Source organism: Charadrius vociferus, unplaced genomic scaffold (genome assembly GCF_000708025.1).
Source record: "Charadrius vociferus isolate BGI_N301 unplaced genomic scaffold, ASM70802v2 scaffold198, whole genome shotgun sequence".
NCBI lineage: Eukaryota > Metazoa > Chordata > Aves > Charadriiformes > Charadriidae > Charadrius > Charadrius vociferus.
Window position 1 is genome coordinate 2690369 of NW_009649951.1, and position 26366 is coordinate 2716734.

The 26366-nt window shown below is 36.7% G+C and overlaps 1 protein-coding gene across 1 annotated transcript in view; it reads left to right on the forward strand.

Moving 5' to 3' along the window:
* CCDC171 (coiled-coil domain containing 171) overlaps positions 1 to 26366 on the forward strand; it is a 163198-nt gene that overhangs the window by 95112 nt on the left and 41720 nt on the right. The window contains exons 22-23 of the mRNA XM_009891512.1: positions 5616 to 5747; positions 26162 to 26314. Coding sequence (XP_009889814.1) covers positions 5616 to 5747; positions 26162 to 26314 — 285 coding nt within the window. The remainder of the gene's footprint in view (positions 1 to 5615; positions 5748 to 26161; positions 26315 to 26366) is intronic.

The window sequence follows — 26366 nt, forward strand, 5'->3', positions numbered from 1 at the left end:
AACTATCATGTGGCCTTTAATGGGTACTCAAACCTAACTGTGATGGCCATATGACACTCATCCATTCAATTATACCATGTAGCTCTTTTTCCCTTTCCGTCCTATGAGGCACTATTTTGTCTAAGCAAGAAAAAAAAAAGAAGAGTTCGGAGAGTTTGGGTGGGTTTTTTTTAGTTCAATTGACTGGTTTGGTTCCCAGCATCATTCCTCAGCTGTTCCGCTCTCTGATTGTGGCTATAGTGTTCCAATTTTCACATGTTTGATTTAAAGTGCCTTCAGTTTAAACAATGCAATCTTGTCACAGGCAGTCTCTCTACTTCTGCAGTGATTCTTGATTGCTGAAACATCCTCATGTTAAAAATTGTGTCAGTGATTATATAGGCCCTCATTCAATAAGATGAATGTACACTTTTGAGTGATTACCTTATTTTTAGGGCAGTCTCGGACTCTGGTGTTTATAAGCAATTGGTATTAACAGATTGTTTCTTGGATCTGACAGGGTGCTGGGGTATTTACTTTGGATGTCACACGTGCCAAATACTTCAGCAAATCTTTTGGGATCTGTATTCCCTTAAAGGGCTAACACTTCAGGTGTGATCCCTGTTTTCTGGAGAGCCTGTAGTCAGGAATGACGGTATATGGGTATATCCTTAGAAAGATCATCTGTATTGGCAAATTACTTGAGGAACTACTGTTACCAACACTATTCAGTACTATTGTTGGTGCAACTTCCGTAATGTATATTCACTTGTATTTTTTGGTATACGGTAAGAGAACATCAACAATTCATAACTAAATGTTGAAAAATTGGGGAGTCTTCATGAAGGTTTAATTTTGTCCCCCAAGGTATATACTTTTTTATTATTCTCCTTGGTTCCATGATCATTTGCGCCACTGTAACAAAGACTTGCTCATTCAAATGAGGTACTATGTAACTTGTTTCTGTTAAAGCGCTTCTTATCGAAGAAGGCAAAGGACCACATTCAGTAGATGTGCATGTCCTTGATTTGTGCAACATGGCCTCCATTTTACATGCTGCCCTGGAGGTACGGACATTATGCAGCTATATCAGCCACATATCTACAAGACCGTGGTTAAGACTAAGAAGTGGTTTGCATTCAGGCTGCCTCCTTCTATTTTTAAAAGTTCTAAAAACATTTTTGTTAATTGTATGTCACATGCAGAACACGTTATGGTGTGGTAGGAACCATTTTGCTTGCACTCTTTGAGAATGATTTGCATAACGTATTTGTAGCTTCTGTTATCAAAGCAATATGGTCATCTCAAAGTCAAGCAAGCTAAATCATTGTCTGCCATTCATTTGTCACCAAATCACTGCATCATTGTAGTTTTTGTTCCACTGTTTAAATTGCAGATGGTATGCTATTAAAAATAGTAGTGGGAAATGAAAGTAAAATAAGCCCAAAGTCTTTTACTTTCTAGCTACTATTTTTTATGTAGAATTGGTGAACTTTGAACTTATAAAAGGTTTCCTATACACTTCCTTCACTCACATAGTGAAGTTTATATCCATAAATATTACTTTATTTTCACCATAAGAAAGCATTGAATTAGGCCCAGGACAAAGAACTAAAATCTCAGGTTTGTTGTACCAGTCAGACAGTAACCAGGCAAAGGCAGTAGGGAGGGGTAAGCGCATCTTAGTACCGTTTACAACTTGCTGGCATTTAGTACCATGTCTCTTTTGGCATAACTGGACATACCTGCAGAGAGTAAACAAAGAAGTGAGCACAGAAGTGGACTGTAGACAAAATTATTGTTATCTCTGATCAGCAGAGAATTTTTAATATCATTTTTGGACATGTAGAATTAGCGCATCAAATTCTACACCTTCATTCAGTCAATAACGTAACTTCAGTTTATTATTCAGTTTTAGCTTTGATCTGAATTCATCAGTACTTTATTGATTGTAAATTGAGTTGCTATAGTCTTGTCTTCTGTGTTGTGCTCTTAATTAAAAAGTTAAACACTGTCATAAGTCACTATGTTGCTTTGTTTTAAAATGTTTTGAGTATTGTAGTAGAGTTGTGTGGGTCTGTGTGATTTTGCCTGTTTTCAGACAGTATTTATGTAAAGCTAAACTGAAAAATCTAATGATCATAACAGCAGCCCACTGTCACAGTACTTGCTATGCTCCATATAAAATCACTCTGGCAACTTTTCACGGTGTCAGCCAAAATTTTGTGTACTGAAGTCAGAAGTAGCCAAAATCTTCACTAGCATTGGATATAGATACATTTGTATATTTTTTTTCTTTCTATTAATTTTTGAATATAGGGAAGTGGAACTGGCCTTAGACATTTTTAATCTCTGCAATGTGCCTGATTAGCTGATCAAGTTTTTTAGATTATAGCGTTAGGACTCTAGCCTAAGGAGACCTCTCAGATAAAATAGTCTTGCTCTAGATTTCATGTGGAGAAAAAAAAAGTGTCATTAAATACGAAACAAGCTCTGAACTTGCACTGTAAACCTTAATTACATAGGATGGTTTTCCTCCTTGCTAAGCTACCAAAATAAAAAGATTTTTTTTAAAATAAAATTACCAGTTTTACCTTTGCCTGATAGTTATGTAATGAAAGTGTGTATGTGAGTACTGTGCTCACTTCCTTAGAGAAGGAGGAGATAATCACAGTCGCTCAACTCCTGTCATTATCTTTCCGGATCTCAAAAAGCAAATAACCAGGAAGTGATGAAATTAGTTCTTAACTAAGATTTCATATAGGTACCACCTATCCAGTGTGATTCCTTCCAGGCATGGCTATTGTAGCTTTCCCTTCCTTCAATAGGTGGCCAACTTGAAGACTGTTTTCACTTTTAGAGAAACAATGTAATGATATTTGTACAGTGTATGCCCAGTCTTTTGTTCTTACAATTTTCCCTGAACCCTTCTGAGTATTTTTCAAAGGAAAACTCCCGCTTCGTTTTCTGTTTCTCATTATGCATGTTGATAATGAGATTCACTCTTTACGATCTAAGTATTTACAAACACAAAGTTTTGGGTTTGTTTTTTTTTTAGTTGTGAATCTTCAGATCAAATATCATACTCTTTAAGGAGCTACGATACACTTTTCTGCAGTGGTGGGATTAATGTCATATGTTTACCACAATTCAGCCATTTAAAAAAATGGCTTTTGTATTTTATTGTTCAGTGAGTGTCAGGCCCCAATACTGAAATGGAGAGTTTGAAACTAATAGGGTTAAAAGGACTTCCACTGTCTGTATTGTGTGTGTATTATACCTACATTGCTTATACATTGTTTTTTTCCCTGTAGTATTAGCAATCTGCTTTTGTACTTTGACATAGGGATTTCCCTTGTGAATTTTGTCACAGAAAAAAGAGAATCATCAATATCGCAGTTAAACTTGACTTTCAAAGCTAATAGTATCTCATTTGGGGGCTGAAATTTAATAAATTTTCTTTGATTCTGGGTGAGTTTTTAAACATCAAACAATGAATTGGCCAGGGTGCAGTAAAATATTTAGATCTATTGACTACGGTTCAGAAGGGTAGAAGGCAAAACACTGGTGGTTTGATGTTGATAAATTCTTAGTACCTTAATCCACATTAATGTTTTCTTTTATCTGTGTGCATACCGGCAGCAAAGACACTGAAAAGTTGGGATATATGAGCTATAAAAATGTAAATCAAGTGCATGTATGTGTGTGTGTGTGTATATGTGTGTATTTAAAGTAATGCATTTTGTTATGTTCAGCGAGGTTAACATCTGACCGGAATTACACATGCTGACAGAAGACTCTAGAGAGTATGTTTGTTCCACAGGACTGTATATCCTGAACCTAATGCACTATGTGTGCAAAAAATGTGTAGAGGACCTTTCCTGTTATAAAAATTGCATCATAGTGCATATGTTTGGCAGCCACAGGTATTGACAGGAATTCTTTAGGTCAACTTGGGAAATGTTGGGCTCCCTATTCCCACAGAACAGAGCAACGAATAAAATAAAATCTTTTCTTCTTTGTATCAGTAGATTTACACATGCGTACTGCTTTAAATCAGAGCAGATTTCAAAGGCTGTGCTATTATTTGAAATATGTTCGTTCATAATCAACATTTTAAAAAAATCTAATTTTATAAGTGGTTACAAAAAAGTAATCTGGGATTTAAAATGAAGGGACATATGTTTTAATTCGCGTTTGGTGAGTTCTTTTCCGCAAGGGAGGCTCTACGAAAAACTGAAATTCATTTTAAATAGTATTTAGTAAATGATGTATCTATTGATTTATATGTATTTAGTATATATTTAGTATATGTTTTAGTATCGGACTGTGCATTGTTGTTAACGACAGTTATTTTTACAATACTAGCTCTACTCAACAGATACAGTCTATGCCAAATGAATCTGTTCGTTTGTGCTAATACATATTTGTACGTGTGCCTGTCCATCTGTATTAGAATCTAACCTGACTACTGGGATCTCCTGGAGGGGAACATGATAATTTTTGTATTAAATAGAATGAAAAGTGGGTGTATGGCAGCGTATGGTGTATATATAGGAATGTAAGTGATGTGTCTGGGGAAGTTACGTGTTAAATACATGTAATTTCACATCCGTCCTGATAGACTAATCACATGTTGTAATATGCGGAGAAATACCGCATTTTAAGTAACGATAATAGTATTCGTCTGGCTGTGTTTAAAGACAAAAGCGTTAATCGCTTCAGGTCGCGGAGAGTTTTACCCCTGCGTTTTCCCCCCTCTGAAGGCGCGGGCGTTTCGCAGTGAGCAGCGGTCTGTGGCGTGGTCAGCAGGTGGCACTGTGACACCAACGGCCTCCGGGTGTGTCGGCGGCCCTGCGGGGAGACATCACGCCGGTACCGCTTTGGGGGGTTGGTTTTATCCTTCCGTTTCGGGCTGCCCGCACAACTAACTGAATATCAAACTGCCTGAATTCCGTGCAAATTGTAGCGTTTCCCACTCCGAATCGGCGTAGTCAGAAACTGTATAAAAGTCGATTAATACCAATTAGCGCGTTATTTCTTATAGGGCGTCCACAGTGAGAAATCTAGTGGCAGGATGGGTTTTTTTTTTCTTTCTGTTAATTGCAGAGCTACAGGTTGGTTTATTTTACTTTGTCTGAGGATTGTTCATTTAAATCTGGAGTTTAGCTGAATTGATATTAAATGAACCTTATTGTGGAGGACTGATATGATCTCCCTACAGTAGGCAGAGCTCATATGCCAGCTTCTTGTTTGTGTGATCGCATGAACTTTTTAATTTCGTAGCTGATGTTTGTTTGAGTCAGAAGTACAATTACTACTTCTTTTCTTTTGAGGTTTTTACAGGGGACAGATCTGTGAAATGTGTATACCAGGTGGGCTTGCGAGCCCTTACTGTCTCTTCTTTCCTTCTCATTTCAGACCTGGGGAAGATGCTTTTTCTTCTTAACATTCTCTCCCAGCACTCTGAATTAGAGATTTATTTGCAACGAAAAATCAATTAGTCCTAAATTTATTCATGGATTTCAGGTCCAGCGATCAATGCAAGTCCACTCAGTGGGCTCAAGGGGACCCAGTTCATCCCAGTTAATGTGTCTGAAGGGGAATTACCATTGATGCTGTTTTTTTCCCTTTAGGTCAGAGATCAGACCTTGCTGTCACGGACTGCGGCAACCAGGAATGACTTCACCCTGCAGCTACCCAAACTGCACCTAGAGACCTTTGCAGTGGAAGGGCTGAAGGGCAGGCCAGAGGTTGTAGCATTTCAGGTTAGAGTCTAAAATAATCCTGTTTCTTTTTTTCCTTTTTTGCATTTGAGATAGAACAAGAAGATAGACTGCTCTGAATGTGTGGAGAACAAAAAGCTTCAAAACTATTGCAGTCAACAGCTGAAAGAGAAATAATTTCCCTATATACTCTCGAATACGGTATTTCAGAGATGATGTGAACTTTTAATTATGCAGTTAAATAACGGACGGGAATATAACCATGGAAAAATGCACATGATATATCTGAAAATTAATATCGCTCTATCCTATCCCCCTTTCTTTCCCCCCACCCACCCAATTTAAGCAAGACACGTGAAAAAAAAGGACAGGATTTTTATGCTGCTTCTTTTTCAGTGTCAGATTTTTCCATATTACAGTTTTAGAAGTAATAATGATTTTTGAACATTCTTAATTTAAAAGAAACTGCTATTTGCAATACTTAAATATAGAATCTGTTTTGTTCATGTAGGTTTAAAGACTTGTGTGTTTCAAAATACTAATTTCGTTAGGAGGAAACAACAGAGGGGAAAAAGAAATGAACTGAAAATGTATCAGCTCTGAAAATGGACTCTGTGCAATGCTTCTTTATTGTTTTTAAGTTTGTTATGTCTTCATATACACAACCTATCCCTTAGTCTTTATAGGTGTGCAGAATGACTTCATTCTTGTGATACATTATTGCTAAAGGCAGAACATTTTGTTTCTCAATGAGAGAAGGAAAGGCAGAGTGAGTACGTACTTCTTTCATCATGCTCTCCTGTGTGAATCAGAGAGAGGAAAGCTAGTCATGTAAAGTTGCAGGAAGTCAGACAATGCAAGTATTGGATAGTGCGTGTACACTTCTGTAGTAATCCTTTTTAGTTTACTGTAGATTCTCTGTTCTAGATGCACTATGTAATTGCAGGAACAGGGTCACAAAATCAAACATTCGAGAAAGATTCTAAGCTGGACGTTTCTCACTGTTGCCCTCTTGCATTCATGCATTTCAATACAATAAAGGTTTAAATTATGTGTGTATTATCATGTTTCCGTAATAAAGTAGTAGTATGTAACACCTTGAGTTTCCCATAAACTTTAATTAACACAGCTGTACATCTCTAGCAGCGGTCAGAGTTTCAAATGTTTCCTCAGTACAGCGATGATCACTTTTAACGCTGTGCAAAAGGTTCCACAGGTGGCATCTTTTCAAAGAGCTTGTCATGGAAATCACTGGCTTTTAATTATTTCTTTTCTAATTTTCTAACTTTTCTATTCAGTGACAGCTGTCCTTTTTTTTGTGTCCCATCCCAAGTTCCATTTTTTTTTTGACCTCAGAAGGATTGTAGAAGCATTTGCAAGACAGCGTATTCCCTCTTTCTTTCTAAGAAGATGAAGAGAAACAGAAGTCTAAAAAGTTGCATTTCACATTTGTACGGAGGGCTTGTGATATAACCAACACATAGCAACGTATGCGCTGGCTAGCTTACTGGTGGTGCAGTACTGTAAATGAGTGCCTGTTTGATAACTTTCTAAATACATTATAGAAATTTTATCATAAAATTGCCTTTTGCTAGATGAGTGTCAGCTAATTGATTTTAATTTCACTGTATGCAAAACTGTATTAAGGGCAATCCTGCAGTCTTGAATGAGGCAAGCAGTAATCACTTTATGGACACTTCTTATTAAAACCAGTGGAATTGTTTGCATGCATGGTCTCTGTAACTGCTACTACTACATGTAGTTGGTCTGTGACAACTACATTTCAGTTAAAGGCCTTATTATCTGCAACTGTTAGACATGAGGACTTTTTTCCCAAGTCTAAATTTGTTGATACTTGATGGCTTCTTTTAAAAAATTGCATAAAAGATCCTAAATTAAACAGTATGGTAGGGATGAAGCACTGGCTATCAGAACTGTTGAGTATTCACAGAAGATTGCATTGTTTTGTCTTTATTATTCATGCATCCAGTTCATGGTTGTGGCTGAAGTCAGTAATTAGTAATAATTTTGTATCCATTGGTTCAGTGTGTATCACTTTTTCATCATATAAGAGGAAGAAAAAAGCTAGTCTATTTATATGTACATACATGTCTGCATAGGTTATCTTTCTTCCAAATTTTCTGGGAAGCAAGTGGCTGTTAAAGGCATTTTGAGTGAAATCTGCTATCCTTAATTTACTTGATGGGCTCAGCAGCATTAGAGATCTATATTCCTTGTCATTGGGAATACAGGAAGTCTTGGAATTTTTAAATTGCTGTTAACATATGAATGTTTCCTCCTATATGAATGTTCCTTCTCCTATAAAGAAAGCGTATGATACATGCTTGCTTTATAGGAGACAAGTGGAAAGAAGATAATGAACTTTAGTTGCTTGACTATGAACCAAGCTATCAGAGATTTGCTTTTTTGTGGCATACTTAATTAATTATCTTGTAAAACCAGAAGGTGTTTTTTTTCTAGCAAATGGATCCAACATTCCAAATACCATGAATGCTTACAGGGCTGATCAAACAAACGCACAAACAAAACCCCTGTCGTTCCCAAATGAAATAATTGTTAAGCTGTAGAGGAAGTGGTGTGCATCTTTTAAAGATTGTTTTGTACACTGTGGTGATAGACCTTTAGATAACGAAAAGAAATACTTGGGACACAAAGTTCTGTGTATCTTCTCCAAAGCCTGCACTTTATGTAATGGCTCTTGAATTGCAAAGTTACATAATAGATTGAAATGTAAGTTATTCGACAAGAATGTCCCTGCACTGTTTTCTAAAGCCCCATGCAAGTAGTGAAAGTATGACTTCATTTGTAGTAGGCATTCGTTAAATTCTTGGAAACTGTAACAAGAATTACTATAATAGTTTGAAAATGTCACTTGAGATGGATAAATAATGAAAAAATATCTCAAAGAGTAAAATGATATGATTGCTATAGCTTTGAAATACTCTCACCTGGTATATAATTGCTATGATGGATGTTACATCACAAAGTTGTACTGTTTGTAACTGAGTTCTAAGTTTGAAAGTGGAAAATACAGTGTTATTTTCAAGCAACTGAAACACATGAGAACAGGATTTAAGGTGTGCTGTTCTGGCCATGCCTGAATGTTCCCACTGAAGACAAAAAGTGGAACTGTATGTGAAGCTTTCAATAAATACAGGCTATAGGGTGAAAAAGAGACTCTGAAATAACATGGGATTCCTAGTTCTAGTAGTCTTACTTGGCAGATGACTATTTAAATTGACCAGTAATGGTTACCAACTCTTTATAAAATACAAAAATGAATTGTGCTACACTTTTAGGAAGAAGATAATGTTCTCTTCACTCTATCTTCTGAAAGAGGTTATTGTCTCACAGAAGAAGTGTTCATTCAGAAGATTAATTCTTGATTGTATCAAGTACTTTTACATCAAATATGTAATTAATACTCATGGCAAGCAATTTGACCTGAAAAACAATTCATAAAGTCCCCAAGTAAGGTTTAAATGCTTATGTATAAGTAATTAAGCATTGGTATACTCTCACAATAAATTTCTTTTATTTGGAGATGTAGACACAGAAGGGTAAGAACTGGTATGAAAGAAACATCTTGAAACAAATTTAAGTACCTCAGACTAGTTTTGCAGTAGCAACAGGATGTGTAATGTATACTTGATGTATAAGTGCTTGATTCCCAAACAGGGAAAGGCTAACAGCATACAAATCAGTGGCTTTGCCCTGCGTGCCTACGTTATGCTCTGTATATACTGTTGTAGGTTGGTTTTACGGCAGCCGTTTAAACAAAGTAGAGCAACACTGTCTTTATGGAGAATGTCCCAGATGTTTTAATACACAGAAGTAACAGATTTATTCAGGCATTGTTGGTGAAAAACAGTGGCAACAATAACTGTGGTTAGCAGAATCATGTCAGCCCTGTGTCCGAAAGACATGCGAACGGCTATGTGATCAGACAGCCACTGATATTCACATGTGGTAGCTGCCTGCAGATGTGCAATTAGGGCAAGAGGAATCGTTTTCTGTGTCATGGGAACTACCTTGACCTCTGTCTTCAAAGTCTCCATTTGTGTATTTTATTAATTGGCCCTATTAATTTGTGCCGGTTGCTTTTGGTCAGTATTTGGCATGGTGGGCCTCTTCCTTATCTAATATCTGGTTGCTAAAGAGCATGATGTGACTTTGGGATGTTGGTTTGGAAGAGAACTGATATTCACAGGTGAACTTGTGTTGCTGTTTTACAGGATTTATATGAATTAGAGAATCCAAGTGGGCAAGTTTTGTGAGCGACTTTAATGAGGATATGAATATTTAACACATTTATGTGGTGTATGAAAAATCAGATGCGAAGATGAGACTATAGGCAGGCTTCTGGTGTAAAAAGGGGTGCACATACATGTATCTATATTTGTCGGTATTTATAGGTCTTAGGAGAAAGCATTTCTTTGTGTGCTGCTCTTCACCTGAGATGTAAGATTGACCTGACTGTGGGAAATCCCTTGCATATTAAGAAATTTTTAGTTTATTATAACCAAGGACTTGAGTTGATAAATCTCTATTTTCCATTACTAAGCTCTCCCTTAATTTTGAAAGATACTATACACTTGTGGTGCGCTTTCTCCCCTCCAGGTGGGTTTGGAATGGATAAGTTTGCACTTTGTCTTGTCTGTCTGTCTCCCTCTTTTTCTGTCTCTCTCTCTGCTACACGCTGTCGTTCCCTGCTGCCCGCTGCCCCTGCCTGTGCCCTACGGGCACACTCCCCGCTGCACGTGTGCTCTCTCTGCCCCACGCTTGCTCGCTGCTGTGTGTGCACTGCCGCACGCACAGCCACTCTTTTGCTCTCCCTCTCCCTGCCGCGCCTGCTCTCCCTGCTCTACTCACGCTCTTGCTTTCCCTTGGTCCAGCTCTGCCTGCTGCTCTGCCTCTGTCTCTCTGCCTCTTCCCCTTTTTCCTGCTCCCTATGCCTCTCTTTCCCACTCTGGCTATGTCTCACTTACTCTGCCTCTCTGTCTGTCTTTCTGTCCCCGCTGTCCCTCTGCCTCTCCCTCCTAACCCCTGCATCTTGCGCTCCCTCTGTCGTGCTCTCCCTCTGTCTCTGTCTTTAGCATGTGTCCATCTGTCCATGCAGGCTTAGGAAGTCCACGTGGGATTTACATGTACTTCTTTGAGTTTCTCAAGTGTTTTGAGGTAATTTGAAATTAAAAGTGCAGTAATAACATAAGGGCTTATAGTGGTGGTAGTACTATAGCCAAGCGCTGACATATCTTCAGAGTTAGAACATAATCATTATAAATTTATAAAGGAGTAGGATCTTACCATTTATTTTACGTAAATTACATATTCATGTATGATTTAGTCATGCATTATCTGATGGTGTTGTAGGTCCACTTTTTCTAATTAATTGGGCAAACATAAATGTAGTTTAAAGCGTTAGGAGCTTCTTAATTTGTATTTATTTTCACTTGTTCATTAATTTTAGATTTATGCTTGATAGATTAGAAGGTAAAAGATATGCATATTTCTGCTGATAATTTTTCTCAAAATAATGAACACTTTCTCATTCCCATGTTTACTTCTCAATAAAAAAGTTCTTACCAAATTGAGGAAGCAAGTGATTTCAAAGGTAACATTATAATTCTGTCATCAGATTTTATCTTCTGCGTAGGGCAAGTCTTTCAAACATAAATCACTTCTGGTATGAGGACCTAATGGGATGAATTAATCGTGGAGTAGCTGCTTGAAAACTGAATTATTAGTATTTTAAATCTTGTTTTGGAGCCTATTTCTTTCATTTTTTTTTAATGGCAAGGCTGTTAAAAGAACAAAAAATTGTGGTTTTTTTCCTCTTCAGAAAGGAGACGCCTTTTTAAGAGAGTTTTGAAGATAGTGCATTTATATATACGTGCACCCAACATTCACACATTTCTAGTGTTTTCTTTTTACTTCCACCATTTCACCCACAGAAGGTACTATCCTTTTCATTACAGAGGCCAGAATGTTGCCTCCTCTGGAATCAGACTGCTGCTTCTTGTTGGATAAAACTGGGTCTTCATTCTCCAGGGCTTCAACAGCTGCTATCAACAGCACCTGGGCTGCCCTCCCTTATTTTCTTCTTTCCTCCAAATGGACTGATTTCCTACCTAGTGTCAAAATGTGCTGCCTCTGGACTGACCACGAGCCTGCCTTCCAATATACTGTTTGAAGAGAGAAGTGATTCTTTATTAATATAATGATACTTTGCACTTGCACCTTGAGTTGAAATACTCATAAATAAATAAGTGTCTTAAACTCCTTAGAGTGGGATGACACCTCTTGCAACCCTGACCTTTTGCAAACTTCAATTTGTCAAAAATAAAGTTGGTGCATGGCTTAAGAAACAATAATTAACAACTAAGTAAAATCTGAATAACCAGATTAAAGAGACGTAACATGAAGACCTTTAATGTTCTTGAATGTGTTCAGCTGGTATCTGGAGTCTTGTCTCCAGATAGGTTGTATCATAATGATAAATGTTTAGAATCCATTTTAGCATAATTTATTTTAACTGTAATTCCTTTGAAACATAACTTCAATGTATGCTAGCAAAACAAATTTAAAACATAGAAAGTGGCATCTTGAAAATGCCAGTGATGCTGGAAATTTGCCTTTTATAATTTGAATTTCACAACCCTTCTCCTTTCTGCGGGTTAGCTGTGTTCCCAACTTCCTCTGCTCTTCACTGAATTTCTTTTAGCAGTCTTTTCCTCCCTGTCCTCTATGGGCTTTTTATTGCTCTTTCTCTTTTCCTCGTTTTCCCCCTCCTTATCATTAGCCTCTTCCCCTCGCTTTCTTAGCCACCCTTTTACTTTTTTGTTTCTTCCCCTGCCTTTCTTCATTCTAATATATGAATAGAGATTACATGAAGAACTCTTCTCAGAAGGCTTTGTAGTTAGCTGGTACACTGATTGCATCCCAGCCCTGTTAAGTCTTTGGCACTATGGGACCATAATTATCAAAGTCAGCATCTGTAATCACTAATTCATCAATTACTGAAAGCTGTCTCTTTATGCCTGTGAAACTACCAACTCTTGTCCAGCCTCTTTCATAAGCAATACTATTTTTGTAAAAACTTTTCAGTTAAGATCTGCTGCTGATTATCTTGCATGCCAAAGTTAGTATATAATCAGTTAACCTTTCAGTAACCTTTCCTAATGGAAAATTTTCTTTCTTGACCCTGTCAAACAATCATGTAACTATCTGCTTTTGTCCACTTAGACTTTTTCATACATTTATATCTGTTGCATCTGGGTAATCTCTTATGAATGGTCTGTACTGATATGCAAGAAAACTCTACAAGAACTGTGTAAAATATGATCTTAATTCACCACGTTTATTTATTTAGTTTTGCTTCTACTGGTAATCCTGGGATGTTTTTTTTTTTTTCCAGCTGGTTACCTGTTTGCTGCATCTTATAGCATAAGGACCCGAAAGGAAGCGTCTTTTTTGACTTTTAGTCATTATTCTTTTATGAGAAAAACTACTCTAGAGACATGGTGATTTCAGTATGTACCCAAAGCTGCCTCAATGAATAAGGGCAGACTCCTAAATGCGGTAACATAGCATAACATAAAATAACAAATATAGTTTTCACAGCACCTTGTTTGTTAGGCTGTCTTTCTTACTTCAGAAATTCTGTCTTGCAGAACTGCATGGGACTATCTTTGTACAGTATCTTCAGAAAGGGGGTAATTTTACCAGATAACCACTGCATAGCTTGGATGTGACTGTATTGTTTGATATTGTCTGCAGTGTGTATTATTGTAACACAGATAAGCCTATTCAGAAGCATAGCTGTTAAACTGTTGATAATCATGTGGGTTACCAAATGAATTAATGAAGTGAATACTATGAAAGATTAGGAATTGTCTGAGGTCTTACTTTTTTTGTACTAGTTCTTTTAATTTCAAAAGCAGATGAAATGCTGAGCAAGTGAGTCTAAGCAAGAGGAGTAAATAAGGCAATAGACTTTATTACACAAAAATGTTAGTAGCAGAGACAGTATCAAACTATTTTCTATTCTTAATTACATTTGAACTAAAAAAAGAAACTTCAAATGCTGAATATTTTGTTTAGTCTTTTTTCACTTAAGTGCTTCATATTCCATTATCATAAAACATATCTCTGTCTGTTTGATGTTCTTATCGATAGCTTACAGAGCAAGAAAAAAATGTTGAATGATGCACTATATTAGTGCAAGAATTTTGTGATGGAACCAAGAGAGACATTTCTACCCACATACTGCATTTGGTGGGCCTTGTAGTTAAGGACCTGGAAGAGGAAGGGTTATCTACAACTTGAGCGAGTTTATTATGGCTTAGTGATTTGCTGATTGATTTCATTTGCTGTCAGTTAAGGCTCTCTTAATGTCAGCTTTCTTTGCATAATGCCTTGAAATAAAGACTGATGAAGTTTTTCAGATTGATGCCGCTTACATAAACTGACCCTGATTTGCCCTTCTGCATGACAATATAAGTGACAGCAGTTAGACGAAAATATAGCAATGAATATGCAACTTAAGGATTAAGAAGAACACAGTAAACCTTTCAGAATATAAAACTAGGCATGGAAAACCAGGCTGTTCTGTTAATTCCACAGTTGTCCTATATTGAAGAAATAGACTGGGGTAGCATCCCAAGTGGTATACCCCTGACATGAAATTCAAAGAGGATGAATTTTGAAAGGTTTAGAAGTTAACCTTTTTTTTACCATATTCTACAAAGTTGCCACTAATACCTTTTGGGTTTAGGCATTTTTGGGGGGAGAGGGACTGTAAATTGCAGCTTATAAATTCACATATATTGTTACCTGCAAATTTTCTTTTTTACATTGTAATCTTGCAGGAATCATAATGAACTACTTTGAAGCTGTTGTCTTGATTTTTGCACTTACTGAATTGATTGATGGTCTAGTGATACGTGCTGCTACAATCCTAAGGTCACAAGTTCCAACACTTAGATTGGACTGTGGAAAGCATAAATTCCTGGGATTGGTAAGGTCCATTGCTGTAGGTGTTCCATGACAAATATGCTTGAGATAGGGCACTCATTTTTAATGAATACTTGTCCCTTGCAGTGCCAAATTTCATTATAGTCTTCTTTAACTGTCCCTTCATTATAGTCTCTTCATTCACTATGGTCTCTTCCCTCATTATCATCTCTTCTTGTTAGAAGCAAAAGGTGGTAAGAAATTATGGGGTGGGGAGAAAATGGAGAGGGCTGAAGGGTGCTAAAGTAATGGAAAGAAGGCGAATATGGAACTGATTTGTAAACTTGAATAATAGGGATACACAGCCTGCATGTTGGCAAGTTTACCTGCAAAGGATTGAGTCTTTCATGGCTTTTAGAAAGATAATGTCCTTGGAAAGACCACCATTTGTTTGTCCACCTGGAACGTTGATAGAATTTATACTTCTGTTCCTTTGGATTGCTTCTACATCATGATCATGTTTGACAAAAGTGCAGTTCGAAAGTAAACATCAGGAGGAAACAGTCACCCATTCTACCTGTGGGCAAACTTGCAATGCCCATTTAATGCCTGAAGACTATATTTTAGTTCTGACTTCTCTCTGTTCAGAGGCAGATTGTATGTTCTTTTCCAATACCAGCACCCATTTGTAGGTCACCCTCTTCCTGATCGAAAGGGAGAGATTAGAGAGCAAAGCAACATGCAGTTGCTACTGCATGTAGTGCCAGGCTTTCTCTCCGTTTAGTTTCCCATTCTCAAAGGAATAACTTTTTTAATAAATTACTTTAAGATTGTGCTAGCTAAAGATTATACGTAGACATTCTGAAATTTTTGCAAATGCTTGCAAAGACCACAGGACTGGATTTTGAGCAGAGCGCCTCGTACATGTCAGAATGTGATGTTTGTCTGTACCTTGGCATCCTAGATGCTTGATTTTCTTTGCATTTATTCCAGAGACTCGCTGCAAATTTTACTCCTATCGGAAATAGACTGTGGGACTGAGTAAACATTTAATACTTAGAGGACACATAGAATAGCTGTACATCTGGTTGTCCCTGCTTAAAAACAGGTTGGACAGGGGAAAGTTTAAAAAAAAAAAAAACCAACAAAACAGAAGAGTATAAGAAGCATGGCTAAAATGTCTCCAGAATTTCTCCCAACCTCCACCATTTTAGTTCAAGGACCTCCTGAAAGAAAATTCTTATTTTTGTATTCAACAGCCATGTATTGTACCATTGCTTTTTGAACCTATATAACGTTAAGCATGCACATGTCTTGTGGAAGGGACTTTCGCAGCTTAACTACGCAATTTCTGAAAAACTGTTTTCTGTGTTTGTTTTGGAAATGGTTTCTGCCGCTTCATTTAATTTTAATATGTTAATGTTAATAAATGTTCCCAGTTTACCTTCTTTATACTAATCATGTTTCAGCATCGTCTGTCATAATCACCTCTCATTCTTTGTCACTCCATCAGTAGTTGTTTCTTTTCAGGTTACTTTCCTCATTTCTGAACTACAAGAAGGTGAAAAACACTAGAAACCATCTATAGTTTCTAGATTTGGTAGGATGTGGAAGTGATTTCTCTATGTTACCAACATCCATAGGCACAATTGCTTATAAATGACCTAACTGCAAGTAGTGGTCCAGCTCTGAAAAATGGATAAGGAAGTAGTAACCAATTAACATCAGACGTCGTTTAGAAAATGCTGTCCTCCAGGGTGTTTATAAGTTGATAGCCCGGGATCCTTGGATAAGAAGCAGCCTCTTTTGTTGTTCTAATGTTAAGGTCACCAGTAAAGCACATGATGTTACGGTGCCTGCAGTCATTACCAAAACCAGTAAAAAAGGAAGACTAAAAAGGACTTACTCAATCTAGTTACAATGCACTGTGATATGGGGTATTTTATTTCTGATCCTGTTGTTGAAGAATATGTCATACCATCTAGCCAACTCATCTCACCAGTGCCTGTCATTTTCTCCTTTCAAGGTTGCTATATACATCCAATTTCATGAACAGAATTCAGAAAGTCACTTGATCTCTTATGCTTCTAAGGAATTGGATCTAATTGTTGACTGTTGGGCAGAGAAGGGAGGAGACCATAACAGCCTACTCCTTATTTGCCAGGCTCCCAACCTAATAATTCAAATCCTGTTCTGCAGTCTGATTATAAGTTTCCATTTAATGAAAAGACACTTGGTACATTTGCTGAAGACAAAGCAGAAAATCAGTGTCTTCCAAAGTACTATCTAAAAAAGCTTATCAGGTAACAACGCATCTTGAATTGTTCGTCTAAGTGAGGAAAACCAGAGCTCAGCCAACAGAAAAGTTTGTTTCTTCTCTTTGTCTTTCAAGCTGTTCCACGTGAACAGCTTTCTCACTCAGCTTGTTGACCTCTTGCACAGAAGAGGCCCAGACTTCAGTATAGTGGAGTCTCACTCATCTAGTTTTTAGTTTGTTTTTAGCATGCGTTGATTGGGATTTATACCTTTCTGAGTTGAGCTAATCTGTCACCTATATGACAAATGCTAAGAAGATGGACAAACGGAATCGTTTTTTCCCAATAAGAGTTTTCTTCAGCAGTGCATCCATTGTTAGTAGAACTAGACACTCAGAGATGACAGGGATTATTTTATTTATTCTTCTTCCTCAGATTCTAATGGTTAAAAGCAAACTTTGGGGGGAAAATATTTTCTTTATTTCATACGAAGCTTAAGGGTAGCAAATTGTCAAGCTCAGTGTCAGTAACACTTTTGGCAGATGTTGCCAATATTCTCCAACGTTTGCTTTGGAAAGAGGGATGCTGATGTGTATGCTTATTGGGAAGGTCAGTAGTAGGTGTACTGTGCTCTTTAAATTTCCTGTGACTCTTCAGATTTTGGAACGAGCTGTTGTCGCTGCAGTTTCTAATAAAACATTTTCATGGCATAAATCAGATCTTGAAAGCAAGTCTGATTGAAAATCTAACCATTTGTATGCTGAGCTTTTTTAAATACAAATTTTGATACAGTTCAAGAACGTATAAAGCAAGCTAGTTACCTCACTAACATCTGAGTTTCAGCAGAATGAGGGGAGAACACCTGTCTATCCTGTATGCGTTAGTGGACATTAGATTAAGGGTCTGTCCATTCACCTGAGGAATGCAGTTCAGCTTTTCTAGGTCATTACTTTCTCTAGAGAGTGACTGGTGCTTTTTCCTGTGCCGGCATCATGAATTTGTGCACATAACTGATGCTTTGGTGAGAAGACAAAATGAAAAAATTAGTTTGCAATCCAACCCAACAGGTTTCCTTACAACACTACAAAATATTGCTTTATGTAGGATGAAATATTGACATGGAATTAAAATGCAGTGCTGCCATGAGCACTTTGTAAGAAAAGCAAAGGAAATGAAGTAACTGTATCACAAAACTTTGTGCAGTTTTCTAGTCCCTGGGCTCCATTAGACTTGAGCATTCACCTAAAATCTGATACAAAGATTAGGACTCAGTAATGATGGTTTATGTATGAGCCACATAATAGCAGTTGTCGTAACGACTAAACCTGCCAGAAGAGACCTTTGTCTCTCCTAATAAATGGCAACTACAGCATAGATTGTCTTCATCTTTTTGCATGGAAAATACGAAGTGGACACATTTCCCCCTTCTAAGCATATGTAAAATATTTTATCTAATTCAGTTTGAAAATGTTTTAATCTAAAATTGAAAGGCTGCTTCTTGTGGCCAGAAAGGAATGATCTATATCCCTTTGTAGCTCTAGTCGAAATATTTAAGGAGGTGTCTATGCTGAACCCAGATTTTGTGGGGTGATCTTTTTCTTCTGTTGGAGTCAGTGACAGACTTTTTCTGCACTGGTTAAAACTAAACTAGTATTTTTTCCTGAGCTTCTAAAAAGATTCATAAAAGTCTCAATAGCATCTGTTTGTTTATAATGTATACTTCTTTACTGAAACTAATTTAAATTGGTCTTAACTAATAGAGCACTCTTTAAAACCACTGAAAAATATGTATTTTAATTTTCAGTAAACTCGTTTCTACTATGTTGGCAAACAGTCAAATTAGTTACTTATGTTGGATAGGTTGTGGACAGCATTTCAGAAGAAAGAAAGAGTTTTTCAGATTTCACATATACCTTCCATGTGAAGTTGCTTCAGATTTTCCTACTTAGTAACTTGATAGATTAATGTCTGCTTCTCTCCCTTCCTTAAATTGTTCTTATACACATACACCTATAATTAATCCATTAGATTTCAGAGAGTTAAGACAGTGTTTTGGTAACATTTATTTATGAAAATTGGTTTGCTTATACAGGATATCTTACCCATATGTAGGAGTCCCTTAAAAATAAGAAAGCATATGCTTTTTTTTTAATTGATTTTACTTCTATCAATTTAGTTTTGAAAACAGAATTCTATACTTCATCTTTTTGTACATCTTTTCTGGTTCCGAGGTGTCACTCCAGTAGATGAAAAGCAACATCATTCAGATACAGGCAACTTGTACTTTCACTTGACATTTCACCTGGATTTTGATGAGAAGTTCTACTGTCTTGTTTCTCCTCAAGACTGAATGTGTGATGGGACACGGCCATTTTTTTGGATAAAACTAATCCTGGCTTTTCTGTTGTGACTGATGCTGTTTAGTTCCTCTCATCAGTGGTAATATGTTGTGCTCACTCTAACCAGATTTTCGTGCTCACAGTGGAGGCACTTAACACAGAATTTGTATTATTTTCAGCGACTACCTCTCCCTCTTTCTTTTGTCCATGTCTTGAATATACACTGCAAGAGAAAGCTGAAGGAAGGGTACCAGCCTGAAACTTCTGTCAGTTTCTGTTTCTTTCTTGCCAAAACCATTTATTTGAAAATTCTCTTCCTCCCTGATAAACTGAAATGTTCTTTTTGTATCAAGCCTTCTTACACAAGAAGATGGGAAGGGGTACAATGTATTGGTAACATTTTCCCTGTAGCTGTAGCTTAAACTACAAGTTCTTTGGGGCAGCAATTTTTTTTCCATTATGCTCTGTGTGCAGCTATGCCTGACTTTGTGCAACAGACAGTGAGAGTGCTCTTTGCATGTAAACATTATTGCCCTATAAAAATCTGTGTTTCCCTAATTTTGTTTAGTGGTAATTTGCTTGCATGGTCCAGAGATATTTCAGAGTAGTCAAGGCTGAAGGTAGCTGCTCTGCTATAAAATTCTCAGAATGCTTTCTACCTGATCATACCAACAAACACATTGGTCTTAATTTATCAGTTTCTAGAAGATCAATGTTATTTTTTAAATTCTTCTTCCTAGTAATAATTTTCATGGCAATTGTTGCTATGCCCATCTGCTGTGGTTTCCAGTAGAAGCACTTTCCCTTCAGTCTCTGTCAATTTCAATGCTTCCTTTTCAATTTTCTTGTAGGAAGTCATGTCATTACCTCTTGCAGAGAATCTAGCCTTTTTATTTAGAGCTTCATTCCCTTGGGCTATCCTCTGAGACCTACGGGGTAAAGTAATTGTTATTGAAGCGAAGGGGATAGAGTTAGGCCCCGTGTGTGGCACTGAGTCAGCTTTCGGTTGGAAAAAAAAAAAGTTGTAACAGAACTGACCTGCTTTTTGGCACATTTAAATTGTGCATGCCACGCTTGAATGGAACCCAACAAAAAGTTTAGTGTCGAAATGAGATACAAGGAGAATAGATCATTAAAGAAGTGCCAAACAGCTGCAAAAGTGCAATTTTGCTGAATGCTGTTTCCCTTGAGGGTTTTTTCTGATGCCTGAGAAGCTGCTGTATTTACATCCTCCACTGATGTTGCCACTAGACATTTTGGACTATGGGTCAAGGCAGGCAGAATGGATTTTCAAATGCTGAAGTGTATGGGGGAAATGAATTTTAATGCTTTCTTCCCTAAATATAGCTCTCTTAAATCTATAATAAGTATTCTGAAATCTTGCTTCTGAAAACAAAAAGTAATTGATGTATGTTTTGTTTTCTGGACTCGTTTTAACTAATCTTATTTACATCAGTTTGAAGCAAGGCAGTAATGACAGGCATTCTACATGCAGAACTCCACTCTGTGGAGTTTTGTTTTCACACCAGTTGCTTTTGCCTGAACTGCACTTCAGCCAAATTCTGTACCATAAATGAAATTCTCAGTCTTTTCAGATTCTCATCTAAGCACTTTGTTATACTAGGTTTAATATTTCATTCTTCTGAAGTCCATTCATTATTCTTTCTCTTGTTCTTTTTCATCTTTTTGTATATGTTGCCCTTAGGTAAATTTACTACCTGCTAACATTCTTTTTAGTTGAAGAATTTCCTGAAGGGAGACTCTAATAGTCAAACATTAATTTTGACTTTTTTTTATACTTTTGTTTTTGGTTGGGGTTTTTTTTTTTTTTTTTTAAACCGCATTGTGTGAAGTGGATGGTCTTGTTATTCTGCCTGCTGCATCTGACGTTACAAACTTCATACTTATGTTGTCAGACTGTTATTCTGGTACCTTTTAGTAAGCATTATTTCACATAAGGTCTCTTTCCTTTAGTTTTGTTCCTTCTAAACAGGAGATACAGTTCTTTGATAACAGCAGGCCCAGTAATATCCTGAGTTAATGGTATAACATGGATATAAAAATAAAGAAAATGCTTCTTAATCACTTGGTATTTTATTTGTAACTTTGGAATAGTCTAAAATTTTAAATGGAAACTTCCATTTGCGATTACTTATGATTCGTAACCAAATAAAAATTATTTTGAACTGTGTTTATTCTCATTAGCCAAGCACTGAGGGCAGGGGAGACAACATGTACAGTGTTTTAATTTAGAATTAAGAATGCCGGTTTTATAATGTATAATAAATACATGAAAACTTTGACGAGAGATCTTCTGCTAATTTGCATATACTGATCAGTGTATTTACTGTCATATGTTTCTACTGTAACTGAATTGAGAACGGCTGAAGTTTGAGAAACCTTTGAATTTCATAAATTAATTTTAAAAAAGGTTAATTTTCTTTTCGTGTTTCATTTTCCCTAAAGATTGTTGTGTAATTTGTCAGTATTAGCCATTTTTTACTTTAAATAAAGTACTCCTGAAGATTGGAGTCTTCCAGTCTTGTAAATTTTTAGTCAGTAATACATGCAAAAGCTGTTTTAAAGCACCTACAGCACTGTACACCTTAAAATTACTGGTTCTAGAAATGGTGTACAGAACAAGAAAATCACTGGTTATTCAAAATTATATGGAGGGAATATTAGAAAAAAATGTTTTTACAAATTGTCCTCTGGAGGACTTTAATGTTAAGTGTTCTCAGTCCTTTTAAAGATTAATCTGGAGAAAGAAAGCACAGCTTAAATTCTGCTGTTTTGCTCTGCAGTTCACCTGGTTCGCATTGTATAAACAGCATCAAATTAGTTTGTCTCTTTTTTACTCTCAACTCAGGTTTCTTAGCTTCACCAGCCCATAGCTTAAGCCAGAAATTTTTATGTGTACCCTTGTATTACGGATGAGACATGTTTGAACAGATCATAAGGACCTTCTTCCTTACGGCTGCTTCGAAATAAACCTTATCTGTTAATTTCACTTCAAACAAAACATGTTTAATTTTTGTTAAATATTACATGTTTTTTCTTTTATCTATTTATGTGATTATCGATGTATATTCAGGGTATTGGAGCATTGGTAGATGTCTATGCACATACAAGGTTTTGCAGTGCTCCTGTCTTCTGGCCTTGTTTTTACGAGCTGGGGAGGTAGGCAAAATTGTCGTGTGTGCAATGCTCAGAATCTTCAGAGTCCCATTTTCTAAACAAATAAGGATCTGAAATTTAAAATACTTTGTTCCTTTACCATGTGAATAGCACTTACTTAATTTTTCAAAACTTTATGATTTGCTTTGAATTCAAAGATAGTTAAAGTGGTCATAGGGATTTTTCCAGATGGGGATACTGTTTTAAATGTATAAATACCTGTAAAAAAAGATCCTTAAAAGTACTTAGGCTTAAAATAACTTGTCCATTGAAAGTTATATTTGAAAATGGGTTTTATATTTGAAAATGGATTTGGGCACTGTTGCAAATGGTGTGCCTAGTCCAGCACCTTCAGCATAAAAGCATCCTTTCTCCATGCCAACCTTATGAATATATATTTATCCTGTGAGTTGCAGCCAGTTATTGGGAAAGTCATGCATCTGTTTTCATGAAGCTGCCTGTGTCTTGACTTAGTGTTGGAGCATGGGTCTCCTCTCACACTGAAGACACTTTCAACACTGAAACAGTCCTACCATTGTAGTTTGCTTCTGCCATCTTCTGCCGTATCAGTAGAACATGATGTAGAACTTCAAATAATAGTGAAATTCTTTATAAAATAAGGCATTGTGTGGAGTAAAAGGAAAGTGAAGAGGTCACTGAAAAAAAGCCATTCAGCTGTCTGATTAATTCCTCTTTTTCTTTGATTAATCAGAGTAAGTCACTACAATTTCTGCTTGAATTGACAGTCCTGTGTAAACCTCAACCATTATTAACTTTCCTTGTGTTCCATCGTTAGGAAGACTTTGTGTTCACTGAATTGCAGACTGGTTGAGGTTGGAAGGGCCCTCTGGAGGTCATCTAGTCCAAGCCTGCTGCAGGGACACCTAGAGCCAGTAATGTTTAAAATTAGTATTCTTCAGCCCCACTATTGCTATGGCCTCCTTGGTTAAGTCTTCTCTCCACTAACTTTCCTATAATACTCATCTGTCTGAAAAGGTCTTAACTTTTAAAGTGGTCTGAGTTGCAGTATTAGTTCCTATAATGTTCGGGGATCACTACATCTGGCCTTTCTGAACAGTAGTCATTTTCTGGTGTGTATTTCTAAAACATTTTTGTTTTTAATGGAAGACAAATTTTTACTGTTTTATGTTCTGTTCCCAGTTTGCATGTCACAGTATTATCAACACATTCAAAAGCAGAAGCGCTCACTTAAATCCAGATCCTGCAGATGTGTACAAATGCCAAATTTTATGCTGCAAAAATTAATCAGGAGGGCTGCTGAAGTATCTTATTGCTATGTGTACTTAAAAAATATGTGTACATCTTATTGATCTGTGTAGCAATAGAGCAAAAGAAGGAGAAAATACTCCTTCTTAGCAGGAGAGGAAAAAAAGTCTGCAGAACTAGATGTGCCTTCTCTGAAATCCTGTCAACAGACTTTGTAGATCATGGAACAGTTTCCAGAGCTGCAGATATGTTTGTATCTGTAATGAGCAAATAGCGATCTAAATTAAAGTTCTGAACTCCTTTAGAGATATGTTTAATCGTTATGTGACAAATCTTATAACATGCAAGTGACCAGGTTCTATGCCCATTCCCCGTGTATCAAGCTTTCTAATAAGTGGAACTTCTGTATTGTGGAAAACAGATCTGTGACTCAATCTGTGACTGATGACGAGTTACTTAAAATCATACGTAAATTAATGCCTTCCAATGGCATGTCTAAAAAACCAAAGTATTTGCCTTCCTCCAGACGGCATTTAGAATAAATGTTCTGCACACTCATTATCAAGGATTCTGTGTCACCCACGGGAAGACCCCCCCAAAAAAAAGACTCCAGATTCCCTAACCTGGTCCTGACTGAGAGAAATCTAAACTGACCTGGACTCCTTGCTAGGGAGCTGGGATATACTGGAAGGAGTGTGTACTAATGGGTGCATAAATGCTATCTTCCACATTGGTAATGAATTGTTAATAGCTGAGAAATTGCTTCCTTCTGGACTAAAAAAAAAAAAAAAGCTAGATGCCTTAGAAAAAATATTTGCTACGTCTGAACATAAAAGCTCATGAATGAATACATTTTTCCTAGATTGAAAATTTTTGAACTCATTAAACAAGAGAACAAATGAAATAGCTGAGTTGAGCAGCAAGGAATTGATAACTGCTGTTTCAGATAATGGCATGGACTTAGAGTGGCTCTGGAGATGTAGGGTGATGCTATATAGGTTAGTGGCTTCGCTAACTTTGTGGTAGCAGAGGTAAAAGGAAGGAGGTCAGGAATCGTCGCTATGCGTTCTAGTTCAGCGATACCTTTAAATATCATGTGGGAAGTAATCAAAGGAACACGTAAGATTTTTTTTCTGTGAGATTTGAGACACAGCTTGTTATGATGCATTGGTATAATCCGTGTTTATGAGTCACAGGCCCAGTCCATAGACTTATTTCAACATATGTCTAATTTTTAACATGTGGGCAGTTGCCATATGAAGACTCGCAGGCAATTTTATATGGGGTGTGAGATATATCCACATTCTTGCTTGGTATTGTTTGTGAAGAGCTGCAGCATTTTAGTCATGTTGAATGTGGATGAAAAATTTTAAAAGCAGGATCAGAGCTGACAGCGGCAGACTTAAAGAGCTACGTGAATATGCTTTTAGGACCAGCACCATAGTATGTAAAATATTTTGGGTATTCTTTCTGATGAGAAAAGATATGATGGTGTTAATTTGCGACGGCTGTTTTCTACATTTGACAATTAAATAACTTGGTTGGTTTCAGCTATGTTAACTTATATTCTGAAAAGCAGTAGTGTGTTTGAGAATAAAGAAGGGAAAACAGTAAAAATCTTTGTCCATGCCTGTTTGTAGTACTAAGTTTGTTTTTGCCTATAACACAGACTTGCATTCAAAGGCCAGTTTCATATTATCTGTAATATGTTCTTACAGTAGAAACTCGCTACAGGTCATTTCAGAAGGGAAAACTATAACTTATAAAATGTGATTAACCAGTTGTAAAGAAGAACAATAATCTCAACAGTGTTACACTATTTAGGGTAGATATAAAGTTACCAGTACTGCCAAATCATTTGTACTCTCTTGTGCTGCTAACTTTATTATCAGTCTGATCAATATTACACGGTTGGGACATTCTGCTATATACATGAAAACAATTATATTTTCCCAGCTATATTGTAATCAGATTATTTACTTTCAGAGGTCTGTAGGTTTACTGTGTATCTTTTGTTTCTGCCAAATTAATTTTTTTTTTTTTAACATGGAGTGGGAGGATTAGTAACGCGACTCATTTTGAAAGTATAAGCATTTACCTGAAACTATGTAGTGATTCTTTGTAAACAGAAATTGAACTTGCACTGAGTCTTTCATTTAGATACAACAAAAAATGGCATCAGCTGCTCAATGCAGTACTGCATGTTTGAAAACAGCTCATCAAAAGACCTTCTAATTAGGGTGCACAGTCATTTGCTTTTCTTCAATGCTATTAATAGTTAAGGTTTTAGAAGAAATACAAGGTCCCATGTTAGACCTTTTTAATGTTTAAGTTCTGAGACTGAAATTTTGCCTGGCTTCCAACCTTTGTTTGCTTTCTCTGATTAATAAAAGTTAGGTCTCCTGTAATGAATTTGGATGTATGCTATTTGGCATTTAAGTATAGCCTGCCTGGCACTGATGATTTATTTTACTTTTTAAAGGCCATGATTAAAAGTTTTATGGATGTCTACCAACTTGCAAGTTCCAGAATTGACATGTTAGTGAGAGAAACAGCATCTCATCAGCTTCACACTGTAGCCCTAAAGTCCAAGCTCCAAACCGCTTGTCTTCATGAAAGTGAGAACTTACAATTGGTAAGTCTGCTTTTCAAGTAATTTTTGTCATTTGGATGTGGTTTCCTATCCA